Source organism: Astyanax mexicanus, chromosome 19, assembly GCF_023375975.1.
Source record: "Astyanax mexicanus isolate ESR-SI-001 chromosome 19, AstMex3_surface, whole genome shotgun sequence".
Taxonomy (NCBI): Eukaryota; Metazoa; Chordata; class Actinopteri; order Characiformes; family Acestrorhamphidae; genus Astyanax; species Astyanax mexicanus.
Window position 1 is genome coordinate 34524256 of NC_064426.1, and position 14404 is coordinate 34538659.

Genomic DNA, 14404 nt, shown 5'->3' on the forward strand with positions numbered 1-14404 from the left:
CATTTAGACCAAAAACAGCATAGCCAGATATGTATGGATGAGGCTGTAAATCACAGGAGAAAAAACTTCCATGCATAACATTTCTCAGTTCCAAGACAACCAAAAAGGATTTTACTACTCATATGAGCAAAAAAACAATCCTTTTTCATGAAAGTGTACTGTACAACAAAACCTGCACAAATCAGATAGCAAAGTTATAAGGAAGTTTTTATGTAATTAAACTTAGCTAAACTAATGAAAAGCAATACACAAACAGCACCTCTGAGAGTTTGAAATTTTATTTGTTTTTTGTACATTTTATTTTTTTTTTCCTTTTTTTAAAACTTATTTTATTATTTATTTAATTAAGGGGTCGAGGAGGAAGGGAGAAAATCATACTATCTTTATAAAATGTCTCACTCAGCTTGAGCCGTTTCATTCTGTTACACACACTTACCCACACTCACCCATTCATTCATCTATTCATTCATCAATCATTCACTCAATGTGTCAATTTTAGACACATACTGTGCCCCTGTCCATTCAGCTTAAACAAAACAAACAAAAAAATCTGTCCTTCCAACAGATAAGAATAAAAAAAAAATCTCTTGTCTGTAGAAGATGCATGTATGATTATTAGTGTGTCCACGCCTTGTCCAGGGTCAGCAAGAGGAACTCCCCTCCCTCCAAGGGCAGTTTGAGGTGCACTTCATCTCACTTGTATTTCTCAGTTTCCAGGGGGATGGAAGGGCATCTGCTGGGAAGGGTGGGGTTGGACCTGTACAGCTGAGAGACCAAAAATCAATGTTCAGTTGGACAAAAGTCATTTTTAAACAGGCAGTCCATGTATATCGCATTACTTTTTATAAGAAGAAAAAAGTATAACAGCAATATAAATATATATGTAAAACACATTGTACTGACTGCACTAAATTGATTATGCAAGATTACACTCAATTAAAATAATATGCCATGGGTTAGTTTTCCAATCAGCGAGAAGCTTGGGAACTCCCACACCTATTTTTTGTCAGCGTAAAATCCCCATAGAAATACATTTTCAAATTAAGTAGGAGACAACCAGGACCACGGTAAATCCTGTATTACCATAGCAATGATTCTTTACATATACAGTGAATTATAATTTGAACTACAGCATAATATTTCTAATAATAATAAAAAAAATGATTGTAACATCATATAAATCAAGACGCCTTACCCTGGGGGTGTCCGATGTAGGTGTAGTGCTGATGGGTTCCCTGCTGTGGTGGGGGTCCATGAGGTGGATGCTGGGGGCCTGGCCCAGAGCCAGGGCCCTGCTGAGGTGGAGGGGCATGAAGAAGCATCATATGTGGTGGGCCATGTCCTCCAGAGTGGTGAGGACCTGACAAAGCTCCCGAAACATGAGCCTACAATGAAAGAGTGGAAAAAATGAGACAGAGATTATAAGCGAGATTTAATGATGATTTAATAAGGCACAACTGGGTCCCTTGCAATGACAGTGTATATTTAAGTAAAAGTGCCACGAGAGAGAGCGCTGAGTAGTTTTTGAATTACTGTGTTGAGTGACTGAGTGAACCCATGTGGGCTGTTAAGTGTGAAATAAGCTATAAGAACTCTCAACGTTTGGAGTCAGACTGAGCTACTTTTTCATTTTCACATCCTCCTCTGCTTTTAATACTTTTCCTCCTCATCCTCATAAGAGATTATGATTAGAATATGTTCACTATATACACCAATGTAAAACTTAGGACAGAGTGTTATGATACAGTACCTGTGTGAGCTGGCTGATAGACTGGTAAGGATGGGGCAGTGGCTGATGTCCTGGCAGACTGTAGCCCTGAAGGGGATAGGTGGCCTGAGGTGAACTGTGGCCTGGAGGCATGTTAGGTGGTGTTGGTGCTGACAACGGTCCTGAATGGTACAGAGTCTGAGGCTGAGGACCCGATTGACCAGACTTGGAGAGAAAGGAGAAAGAAAGAGAGACGTTAATATAACCATAGAAACATTCACTGATGACCATTACCTTCTTAATTATACTTTTCTGAGCAAGAAGAGCCCATTAATATTGCATTTTTATATTTAAAAATGTATATTTTCATTCCAATGTCTAGATATTCTTTATTAACAGTTTGGTCCTCTTCCCTATTATTCAGATTACAGTATTTGTCCCTGAGGGTCAATTCAAATGGCAGAGAGACTAGCTCAGAGAAAGGCACACAAATAAAAAAAAAAAAATTCACATAATACACAAACACATTCACAGATGCACGTGCTATTAGACTAATGTACCAGCGTCAGTTATTTTGAACAGTCAGTTTTCTATAATATGCGATTACATCATTATTTCACTGGCTTAAAATCATCAAAATATGACCATGTTTATTACAATCATTTTTGGGACAGTCTATTGTACAAACAAAAATAACTATTGCGACTGTCCTAAATGTAATTAACCCTATAATAATAAGTAAATATATGCCCTATAGTAACCTTAAATGTATGGAGATCCTGGGCCAGTCAAGCCATATTTTAATTAATATATATTTATGCTACAGAATTGGTCAAAATAATTAAATTATTCAATTTTGCTAGTTGAATCAAGTGTGTTTGAGACTGTGAAGCACAAGGTTACTCTCCACAACCAAGACTGAAAATCATTCATTATTGAAAACTCTCCAAAAATTCTGTTGTGGACATGTTTTAAAAAAGGATAAATGTAAAAACCAGTGCTTAGTTAATACATATAAAATCTGTAATTTTGGGTCTTGTATAACAATACTACTTGTATTAAACCCGTGTTTCATTCCTTCCTCTTGGTGTCTTCTCTTACAGTATTCTCATGCAAGCATTGTGTTTTGAACATGGATGGAAACATTTAAAAGGGAGGATGTAGCCTTAGTCTAAACCAAAGTTGTACAAATGTTAAAAAAGGAACAAAATTGAATAAAATAAAATAAAGTACCTGTCCAGGGCTAGGGGCGGGGTGCTGTTGGGGTGGCTGACTGCCAGTAGGGGTGCTGGAGGGTTGAGGAGGATGCATAGAGCCTGAGTGATGAGAGAATGATTGAGGAGCTGGAAATGAAACAAAAAAGCAAAATGTCATTTATTTGTTATTTATGTAAAATGGAAAAACACAGATCTTTTATTTCTGTTGGACACCTTTTTAATATACATAAACAGCACCTTATACAAAATAAAGAACAGAAAAAAAGAACACTGGTGTAAATAAAAAAAGTGCGGACGTATGACTAATGCAAGCATTTTTGCATACACACCATACATGCCCTGCTGGGCTCCTGGGGGCCCCTCGGTCTGACCAGGATACTGAGGCCCTGGTGGGCCCAGGGTCTGTGGGTGACCTCCAGAACTTAGCATCCGTGCACCACTCTGCAGCATTGAGTATACCGGCTAACAGGTAAATAAGAAGAGAAAAAAGCAGAAAGTGAGACATTAGATTAGTGGAATTAATATGACATCAGTGAACATAAAATGTTGGCAGATTTACCAATTCAATTCAAGGTCTCTGTGTGCGCGTGTGTGTGTTTGTGTGTATGTGTGTGTGTTTTAGAATATCAGGGTACCTGTCCAGGGTAGTGGGGCATGGCAGGGATGACCTGACTGTACTGCAGGTAGGACGGGGGATAAGGAGAAGCCACGAGAGGAGGACCTGCTGCAGACGCTGCCTGCTGGATCATAGGTGGCGCTGATGAGCTGTGATCGGGGCGATTGGTCACAACTGAGCCTGCGGGAGAGATGATTGAATCAGACTTTTTTTCTAATCATGATGCACAAGGTGCATAACATGCACCATAGCAATGTAATGATAAAGTGTGACAGGTGTGTTTACCTTTAGCTCTGGGGAATTTGCCCTGGCTGACAGTCGACACAGCATACTGGTACATTGGAGGTGTCTAGTGGAGACAGATAAACCAGCATTAATTAACAAGCCTTTGTTAACAAATCTCTCTTAACTCTCTTTTTTTGTCTCTCCCTCTTATATTATACACTATATTTAACAAGATCATTGTTAAACGTGTGTATACCTGTACAGAATGGCCCTGCAAAATGGGTGAGACGTAGCTCAGGTACGGGGGGCTGTATATAGCTCCCTGGCCTGCAGGAGGCTGAAGCACCACAGAGGGGCTTGGAGCTGTAGGCCGAGGGGGCGTTGGTGCTGCCGAAGGCTTCACCTGAAAACCATGAAAATATATTTTAGAAACAGGACTACATCGTCATTTATTATTCTGGAAAAAAAAAAAAAAAAACGTATTAGCTGAATGCACTCACCATAGAGAGAGAGCCTTTGTTGGGATTGAACTCTTTGGCATTGGGATTTAGTGTAGACTTCTTTACTTGCCTGCAGAAGACGAAAAAGGGAGACAATACATTATAAAACTAAGGCCCTTGGCATCAACACATATTGAATTCCATATGTATCTAAAACACACTTTTATGCATTAATTCAACCCAGGGAGCACCCAGGGTGCTCAGGGACAAATATGAACTCTCCTTGTTTGCACCCTGCAAGATTTTTTTGCTCTAACATCTAAAAAAAAAAAAAAAACATTTCTTTGAAGATGATTTGATTTTACACGATCATAGTGCACAGTTCTCAGGCTGGGCAATTGCATTTTGTTGTTCATTAGGGTTTGAGGAAAAGACGACAAATGCATTTTTTATATACGCACAGCATTCTTTGCCCAAATAATCACAAAATTCAGACATAGGACACATAGAAAAGCAGGTCACACCTCTCACTGACCACTCGTTATTATCTGGTGTAAATGGGTAATAAAAAAAATAAAAAAAAGATATTAAACATCTGCTGGAGCATAGTCAATCAAGTCAATATACTAACCAATCATAACTTCATATTACCAAACTCTACAGCACAGAGAATTACACAAATCAGGGCACACAGCTCAGTCCACTGTTCCTAAACCCTGGTCCTGGAGGTATCCTCTCCAGAGATTTTTCCTGCTTACAACACACCTCAACTAACCAGCACTAACAACAAAAATGATCCAAACTAATCAGCTGATTAATTATTTAATTCATTTTTGAGTTTGAGATTGCAAGAGAAAGAAGAAGTACTCTACAGGACCATGTTTAAAAATCATTCCTCATGTTCTACGCTGTAGAAATGCCCATTCTCTCAAGTAATCAAAAGGTCTATACTCACTCAGTAACACCCTCCACTCGGTCTGTGGCCTCAGGTCTGCCATCCTCTCTGCCCGGGGTCCTTGCAGGCTGAGGTGGTACAGCTGTTTGACTATCTACAATGGAAGATGGGCCACTTGCAGGTGTGATAGCAGGTGTAGAAGAGGGCGTGACCTGTGGCGTGGTGGGTGCCACGGTACCCTCTGTTTCTCTTCCTGACTCATCTGACAAAAGCTCCTGAGCAGGTGCAGCAGATTTGGGGTCTGTCGGGGGAGTGGGGTCTGTCTGTGTGCTGTGAGCAGGGTTGGGTTGAGCTAGGTCGTTGGGTGTGACTGAAGTGCCGGGACTGGAGGGTGATGAGCTGGGCTGAAGCTATAACAGATTAAAATGTTAATCTCTAACATTCACACAAAGCAATACAGACTTTTTTTATAATGGGGGAACAAAGTAACTTCCACTACCAGATCAGGAGCATCCCTCACTACCTTTAAGAAACTCCTGATGACAGAGCTGTTCAAAGAGCACTTACTCTCCTAACACCCCTAACAAACTAACTACTTCTAATTCCTAATTTCCTAACTTTTATAAATGATAATTAAGGTGTGTGTTAAAATTAGTGTTTTGCGAATTTGTTTTATTTCCAGTTAATAGAAAGCATTTTACAGAAACAGAAAAGACTATAAGCATTATCAACTGTCAAAATTAACAAAGGAAACTCACCCTGAACTCCTTTCCAAACTTCCGAAGTTCCTCTAACTGTGACCTTTGCTGAACAGAGGTTGCTGCTGACCAGAAAAACACAATAATCATTTTTTTTTGCTTCAGTGAGACTGGGCTAAAATTAATAATGTAATGGAAAACAGTGAAATAATGACAAAAACAAAAAAAGTATTACTACCTTTGTTGCTCTTGCCATCCTGTGAACTGGCATGATTCTCCATCCTCTCTTTAGACAAGATCTCATTTACTGAGAAAGAAAGAGACACATAAAAATGAACGAACGGATGAGAGAGACAGAACCGTGGGGAAACAATATATATTTATTTTATTTTGCCACCCATCAAGTTAACACATGAATAACTGTATATATTATCATAATCAGTGCAGCTCACCATCTACAGGGAATAGAGGGGTGGGGCCAGAGGGCTTTGGGGTTGGCATGGTAACTGAAGAGGTGTCCAGATATGTAGGAGCACTCAGAGGAGGGTCCTGGGTGGGTGCATCAGGTTTGGGGGAATGTGAGACTGGAAAAAAAAAAAAAAGAAGAAGAGAAAGAAGGTGGTTGGACAGTGTTGACTACTGTTAGTAGATGAACTGTAAATGATGAAATGTGCGTCTGTGTGTGCATTCACATGTGCTCACCTGTGGGTGAGGAGTGGGAGTTGGATGTGCGTAAGTTTCTGGTTTGTGCTGGTCTCTGAGATTTGGGAGACATTCTTGATGATACTATTTAAAAAAAAAAAAATAAATAAAAAATAAATAAATAAATATATATATATATATATATATAAATTCACTTAACAAATATTACACCATTAGGACTTTGCAGTCAGAATTGTTAGAATAACAATCTCCAAAATTAATAAATATGATTTTACCTCCATTTACAGGTCGTGCAGAGTCAGCGAGAGACTGTGGGTGTGATAGCGAATGTGGGAGTGTGTGGGGGACAGGGGGACTGGCATGGCCAGGCTCAGAGGGCCTTGGCTGAGCAGGTGGACTACACTGCGATTGATGAGGAGAGTATCCTCCTCTGATGGACAATGGACAGTTCCTGTCAGACGGTGGAGGAGGCTGACTGCCTGAAGGAAGAGGGGGCCTGGGGGAGGAGCTTGAGGGGCCTGGTCTGTTTGTTCGATTAGGAAGCGTGGACGAGGCTCCACCTCTGTCTCTCTCTCCCCTGGATGAGCCCATTTCTCTCTCTCTTGCTCTCTGTGGTAGGGGAATGTACTTGCCCTCCCTAAAAGACAGAAAATGTACATTACATCTTACATCAAAAGACTTAAAAATGTGTTTTAGATTCATTTTAATATTACAAAATAAACAATGCTAGAATACCACCATATAAACTACAAAGCCAAAGTTAAATTACACTGGGTTTCTAATACAACATTGGTCATATAATGTTATATAATACATTACGTGGCATTACATTCGTAACGATCAATATGCATCATTAGGATGTTCAGATCTGATGTGTGGAAAACCAAAAAGCCAGATGTGCTGGTGTAGTTTAAGTTTGGAGGTCAAAAAATGACCTATTATGGTCCACGTTTGTGACCCTGCCTAAGCACAAATTTACAGAATGTCTTCAGCCTATATGGTAAGAAAGTTGATGCCCACTCTGCAAGGCAAAAATGACCTCTTATGGTCCACGTTTGTGACCCTGCCTGAGCACAAATTTACAGAATGTTTCAGCCTATATGGTAAGAAAGTTGATGCCCACTCTGCAAGGCATCATCTAATGTAGTTTTGTTTTCTAAATGCCTGATATTGCTCATCACTATAATACACATTGTCTTGCATTGCAATACACACTGTAATGTGCAGTCACACCCTTACAAACTACTCAGAAAACAGGCACAACAGGGCAGACTAACCTGCTCCCAGCACTGGAGAAGCCAGGGCTGTCTCTGCCCCTTTCTCTTTCTCCTTCATTCCGCACAACCGCACTGTATTTGTCCTCTTCAGTTCTCCCTTCATCGTTCTCCAATGACACCCGGTGGCGGTACTGTGAGCTTGCCTCGATCTCATTGGCCAATCGCGCAGCACGTGCCTCCCGCTGCCGGAAACCCTCTGAGCTACCCCGCTCTAGAGGAACCCTGAAAGTTTTAATAAAATAAAATAAAAAACAACTTTTGAATGTTATCCGGCAATGATACTAAAATAAATTATGTGAACAATAATGAGTCAGTGAGAGAGAGAGAGAGAGAGAGAGAGAGAGAGAGAGAGAGAGAGAGAGAGAGAGAGAGAGAGAGAGAGAGAGAGAGAGAGAGAGAGAGAGAGAGAGAGAGAGAGACTTACGTGTACATGGAAAGGCTGGAGTCATAGGTCGATTTTACCCCATACGCTTCTTCATTAAAGCGGAACATCTCACTGGCATCCCAACCATTAGACTGATACAGTGAGAGAGGAAGAAGCGAGAGTACAGTACTGAGCACAGTTCTTAAAAAAATACTTCTACATGCCCTTAAGATACCAATAAGACCCAAGACCGTTTACTTTATTAGGGATTATTGATATAATATCTATATTGTAAACTAGCAATTCAAAATATTTAATTAATTAAATAATCCCTGCATCAATATCATAGAAGTGAATATTCCGAACATAAGATAAGTCAAAATCTTGTGATTTGATGGCAAATATCTGCCACCAACAGTAGTCTCCAGGACTAGAGGGTTTGAGAAAGCCGGTCATAACACATTTTGATCCATCCCTAGTTTTCCTGTATGCTTATGATAGTGGACACTTATAAGACTGAAACTCACAGTGTCTGTCTCTAGATCAAAGTTTTCTCCATTGCTGTCTCCTCCATCCCACCTCTGGAGCACCTTCTCTCTGTGGTCACCATTCACTCTGGTTGAGGTGATTGCCCCATCTGTGAAGGTGTCTAAAACATACAAGATATAGGATTAGAAACATTCAATATCAAAACAATTGGCGATCAATATGTTGTAGCCACCTTAGAGGATTTTAATGACCAAACCACACTAATGCTCACCTCTTGTAGCAAAATTGAGGTCTACATCTCGACACGTCATGGTGATTAGATCAGTGGGACCGAAGATCATGGTGTCTGTGATCTCCTCTCTCCTGGGATGTGTGGACAAACCACCGCCACAGCCATCGGCCTCCTCAGTCCTCAATTTATGTACAGCATCCACGGCTAGTTCACACTGCGCGCACGCACAGATAAAAAAAAGTTTATGATAAACTGACTACTCCATTTACTGTGAAGTTGCTTGATTAGGATGACACTCAAATCTCTTAAAACTTACTCTTGAGCTTAATGTCTTAAAGATCCCCTCATACACACTGCCGTTCTTGACTCTCACATCACACCTGGAGCCCTGGAGAAAGAAAAAAATAGAGTGAATAACGGAGAAATTAATGAAAGGGCTGCATGGAGGAGCAAAAAATATAGAACAATTAAGAATTCTGCATGTCATGATGAACTTTAATGCAGGCATTGGTTGAGGAAGGAAACTGCTATTAAAGACTTCAGAGGTTTCCAGCACAAGAAAACTTACCACTACTGCTGTGAGAAAATGGAGCATCCGGGAGTTGTTGTAGACACCCTCAAATGCCTAAAAGGGATACAAAAGATTTACACACATACATTTACAGAACTTGCCAAATAGAAGAAAATATTCAGAAATAACAAAAGACTGGGCACGTGGTTGAAATGCATAACAGGGATTAAATAATGAAAGTTATGGTGCTTACAGGGGGAGACTGTGAGGGAGGCTTCACAGAGTTTCTGTTCCTGGAAATACAACAAAAGACAAACTGTCAGCAAAATATAGAGAAACAATCATCAAGTATGACAATAGTAAAAAGTGAATTTCAAATTAAAGTTTAGAAGTAAATTGTGCGTGTCCACCAAAAGATTTCATAAATTGTAAAGATTTGAGAAAGAAAGAGTTCTCAGCTCAAAGTCAGACATGTCCACTTGTCCACTGAGAAGAACTGAGTAGGGCTGAGCAAGATGTCAAACATTGATTATATTAAAATGAATCTGTATACAAAATACATTTAAAAAATGTATCACGCTAGACATTATGTTCTGTTTTTTGGAGTTGCAAATAAGTACTAATCTAAAGATGAGTCAAATATTCTAAATAAACAACATAATATGGCCAAAAAAAAGGACTTTCCAGAAAATACTGAATCATAACTTTTTTTGAGGATGCAATCAAATCTCAAACTAAAATGGATACTGAATATTTATTGTTTTTTTTTTTGTTTTTAAACAAGACAACAATAATTCAAACTATTTTTTATGGTTAAAACACATGTACAGTTTTATTTGGATTTTGCCACAAATTCTCATTTCAGTGAATCTCTAAAGGATACTTTTACATTAGGCATTATACTCTGAGATATTATAGGGTTTTCATATAAGATTTGTAGGCATATTACCAAGCCCTGAAGCTGAAGTAACTAGCGTTATATTCCTAATGGACAGTCTTTATTTTTGGAATTAAAGTAAAATAAGTTTAACTTAGCCAACTATAAACCTTACATTTTTAAATACTGTTACAATGTTAGGTTAGTGCTACACATCACTAATGTAACATAAACCAAATGATAGCTTACTAACTCTCTACCGCATGTATCTAAAAGCTAACTAGCTAATCTAAGAGAACGCCCATTTCACACAGCACCTTTTCTTTCTTTACAGAACAGCCCTTATGGGCTCTGACAGTGAGTGACTAATAAACATCGACATGGCCTGGCGGCTCCTGAAAGGCATTTCGGACCTTTAGCAACAAAACAGAGCATGTAACGTTAGCTGAAGTAAACAACCACCCATCACCGTCCTGCCACACTGCATTGTGTGTTATGACCAGCAAACCATTACCGATGCTAGCGACCAGCCCGCTAGCTAAGCTATATGATGATATACTCTGGCCACCCTTGGACAAAATCCTCCTGAACAATACTCAACATCTAGGTATTAAACACAGGCAGGAGCAGCGTGGGCTTTATCCCGCTGGTTAGCGCAAGCAAAGCCAATGCGTCAAGTTAAATAACGCCACATAACACGCTAGCAGGCTAGCTAGCTTTAGCGCAAGATGCGCAAATGACATCGTAACAATACAAGACACACAGACTACCGCACGGCTACAGCCCAAAACGCACAGTTTCGACCACAAGCCAAGTGACACGAGCTTAAAAGTGGAAATAAATGTCGGTACTTTTTTGTCACGTGCATTCCGTTTCTTCTGCGGCGTCAAATCACGCGAATCGAGAAGCGGTGCGCTGTTCTCTATCTAACTATCATATGGGTTAACCTAGCTAGAAAAACAACAACAAAACACGACTGATCTCTCGCTACCGTCCTCTTCCACCGCGCCCATTGGTCCGCTACAACGTCAATCCACATTTCTCACGCTCCTATTGGTTCAAAACTCACGTAGGGGCGGGCGTGTCGAGCTTTTCATAACACCATTTTTATGTCGTTGGTCACTTTAAATGTCAATCAAAAGCGCTCACCTCTAATTGGCCTTTCTCACTGATAATTCTCTGATCACTCAACAACACGCTGTCCAATTGGTCGTTTCCGATCCCCTCTATAAAGATTTACACCGGGCTATGTTGCAAAGGACACGCCCACTTTCACCGGTAGGCCTCATGCTGAAATGACAGTCCTCGGACTATAGTGTAAGGAGTGACCGGGTTGAGGTTACCTTCCTGGGTTTGATCTAGCGGCGCTGCTCCCGGGACCTGCGGATGACATGTTAGCCGATCCAGAAGTACCATTCGACGTTCTGCGGCCACTTGGTCCAGATTGTTGCTGCAAATAAATAAATAACAAATACACTAGTTTGTTAGCTAGCTAACTTACTAACATATACACGTACTGATTAGCTAGCTATCTAAGCTAATATTGTTGGGCTGGGTGACCGGCTACTGGAAAGCTAGCTACTTAGCAAAGTTAGCCTCGCTGGGTTAGCTACTTAGCCAGTTAGCGAGCTAGCTAGTAAACATACATACTGTAGACGTTTTACTTGACAAAAACATCTTAATATACGTTAAATATTGACTGTTTTATACAATAATAAAAACAAATACAATATACTCACATTCTGGCGGCGGAAAGACATGGCTCTTTGCTAGCTAACTAAGCTACCTAGCTTGTCACCGAGCCGAAGTCCCCCAGGTTTACGGCTCAGCAGCGAGGGGGTTTCTACGCTGTGGGCTAACCAGCTAGCAATCCTGGCTAGCTCAACCTTGGGATTTGTGTCAGAAAATTCCGGCCCTCCTCGAGAGTTTTCCGTCCAAGAGGCTCGAATCTGATTATGTCCTTATCGCTAAAACATGTCATGAGCACTCAGAAGCGAGTGTCTAACAGGAGTTGTTCATTTAAAAAAGCCGGTACCACGTTTTAGGATTTGCCTTAAACATAATGGCAACCCGTTTTTCAAGAAGCCCTCTTTTGATTGGTCCGCCAGCCGCTGAGGCTCGATTAATGACGCATTGACGTTTTGTAACCAAGAGTCCTCCGCCGTGCTTTTTCATTTCATTACCACGAAACTGACCGTGACGTTTTTATTTTCCGAAAAAAGAAAGTGTGGGATTAGATTAGGCTATGAATGAACACTAGCTAACACACACAGCCCAGCACAGACACGCTGCTGAAATGGTAGCTGAGTGTTGTTGACCTTCCTCCACAGGAATGTTTGACTTATGCCTAATTCACTTGTTTTGGGGTTTTCAGACAGAAAGCACGTTCTGTTCCGTTTTAAATATATTCTATGTCACGTATCAATTCCATTTAGTGTTTAAAGGTCTCTTCTGACACTCTTACAATTACTTTTTTCAATTAAGTAGCAGCATTTAAACTGATACATACATTGATTTTCCTTTAAAAAATGGTTTTAACACCTTCAGTGTTTTATAATGTCCCCTAACCAGTGCCTGGTTGCATAAAACACATTAAGTGAAACATTTCCCCTAAAAATCCTTTAAAGATAGGTAAGTGTGTTTCAGAAACAATACCTTTGGTGTTACATAAGCGCTTCCTTAAGGAAAATCCTCATAACCCCCTACATCTTCTGTATCAAAGTTACCTTAAGTGTTGCATAAAATCCCTTAACACTTTATTTCCTTAGAATTCCCTCCCCCCTAACTCCCCAAAAAATAAATTAAGTTTTTTTTTCTATATATTACATATATACATTTGCAGCTCTGGGGAAAAATAAGAGACCATGTCAGTTTCTGAATCAGTTTTTCTTATTTAGCTATTTATAGGTATATGTTTCAGTAAAATGAACATTGTCGTTTTATTCTATAAACTACAGACATTTCTCCCAAATTTTTAATTAAAAAATTGTCATTTAGAGCATTTATTTGCAGAAAATAAGAAATGGCTGAAATATCAAAAAAGATGTAGAGCTTTCAGACCTCAAATAATGCAAAGAAAACAGGTTAATATTCATGAAGTTATAGGAGTTTAGAAATCAATATTTGGTGGAATAACCCTGGTTTTTAATCAGTTTTCATCTTGACATGTTCTCCACCAGTCTTACACACTGCTTTTAGATAACTTTATACCACTCCTAGTGAAACATTTCAAGCAGTTCAGCTTGGTTTGATGGCTCGTGATCATTCATCTTCCTCTTAATTATGTTCCAGAGGTTTTCAATTTGGTAAAATTAAGGAACAATGCACAAAGAAACTTTTAATTTTTAAGTGGTCTCTTATTTTTCCCCAGAGCTGTATTTAGATATATATATTACAGTACATGCACTTATACATCAAGCAGGAGTGCAGAAACAGGAATAAACTCAATTTAACATTGGATTAAACAGCACTGTTTATTATTTGTGTGATATTTATTTCTATGGGAATTACTTGCTTTTTATATTTTATGGTAGACATTTCTTAAGTGATAATAACACTGGCTCTCTAACAGCAGAGTTCCTTGCACAGGTATTACTGCCAATAAATCGTTTTCCCTTAGTTAAGTGAATCGCCCGAGGGATTTTATGCAACAACCTTAAATTAATTTTTCCCTTAAGATTGCCCTTAACAATTCCTTAAAGTGTGTTGCAGAAAAAAAAGTGTTATCTAAGGGATTTCTTAAGGATTGCATAGTCACATAACAGTATATTCCCTTGGATGACTTTTAAGATTAATGAGCTATATAGCCTACATTTATTATAACTTCACATTTGATTTATTCACAGTGTCCATATCACTACGTGTGTGAGCCAATACTTCTAAAAGAAAAGGAACATTTTACACAAACTAGTATTAGTATTGGTACATCTTTATCATACCATCAAGTCACACTATTATGAGCTGTCCATCTCATTAGCTTCACCCGTCAAATGTAATTTTTCTGCATACTTTGTTAGCTTTATTTTACCTTGTTCAGGTGGTCAGGAGAACCACCACAGAACAGGTATTATTTGGGTGGTAAATCATTCACAGCACTTAAGTGACACTGGCATGGTGGGGTGTGTGTGTTAGTTTGTCAATAGTCATAGGACACAGTTGGCTAGTCTATTCTCAGTCCAGTAGTGACACTGAT

The 14404-nt window shown here is 39.5% G+C and overlaps 1 protein-coding gene across 3 annotated transcripts; it reads right to left on the reverse strand.

Annotated features, from left to right (window-relative positions):
* Positions 1-262: 262 nt before the first annotated feature.
* atxn2l (ataxin 2-like) lies at positions 263-12367 on the reverse strand. Of its 3 annotated transcripts, none has more exons than XM_049467928.1 (24): positions 11952-12367; positions 11556-11662; positions 9589-9628; positions 9393-9449; positions 9141-9212; positions 8864-9038; positions 8631-8752; positions 8164-8255; positions 7740-7961; positions 6738-7099; positions 6502-6585; positions 6252-6383; positions 6038-6106; positions 5860-5924; positions 5162-5511; positions 4267-4336; positions 4023-4169; positions 3827-3890; positions 3561-3721; positions 3255-3387; positions 2942-3051; positions 1751-1933; positions 1196-1385; positions 263-765 (listed from the first exon to the last, which is right to left on the reverse strand). In XM_049467928.1, the coding sequence occupies exons 1-24, from the start codon at positions 11970-11972 to the stop codon at positions 707-709; spliced, it is 3087 nt and encodes a 1028-aa protein (XP_049323885.1). In that variant the 5' UTR covers positions 11973-12367; the 3' UTR covers positions 263-706. The 3 variants fall into 3 exon arrangements, with proteins under 3 accessions (XP_049323885.1, XP_049323886.1, XP_049323887.1); XM_049467929.1 differs by having other exon boundaries at positions 5860-5921; positions 11952-12365; XM_049467930.1 differs by lacking the exons at positions 11556-11662; positions 11952-12367 and adding an exon at positions 11064-11208.
* Positions 12368-14404: the final 2037 nt, after the last annotated feature.

Bases quoted from the DNA above. Each gene is read 5' to 3' on its own strand.
- atxn2l (XM_049467928.1), bottom strand. From the start codon at position 11,972: ATGTCTTTCCGCCGCCAGAAT. The intron at 9,629-11,555 runs GTAACCTCAACC...TTGTATTTCCAG, and splicing joins GCTAGATCAAACCCAGGAAG to GAACAGAAACTCTGTGAAGC. The intron at 9,213-9,392 runs GTAAGTTTTCTT...TTCTTTCTCCAG, and splicing joins ATTTTCTCACAGCAGTAGTG to GGCTCCAGGTGTGATGTGAG.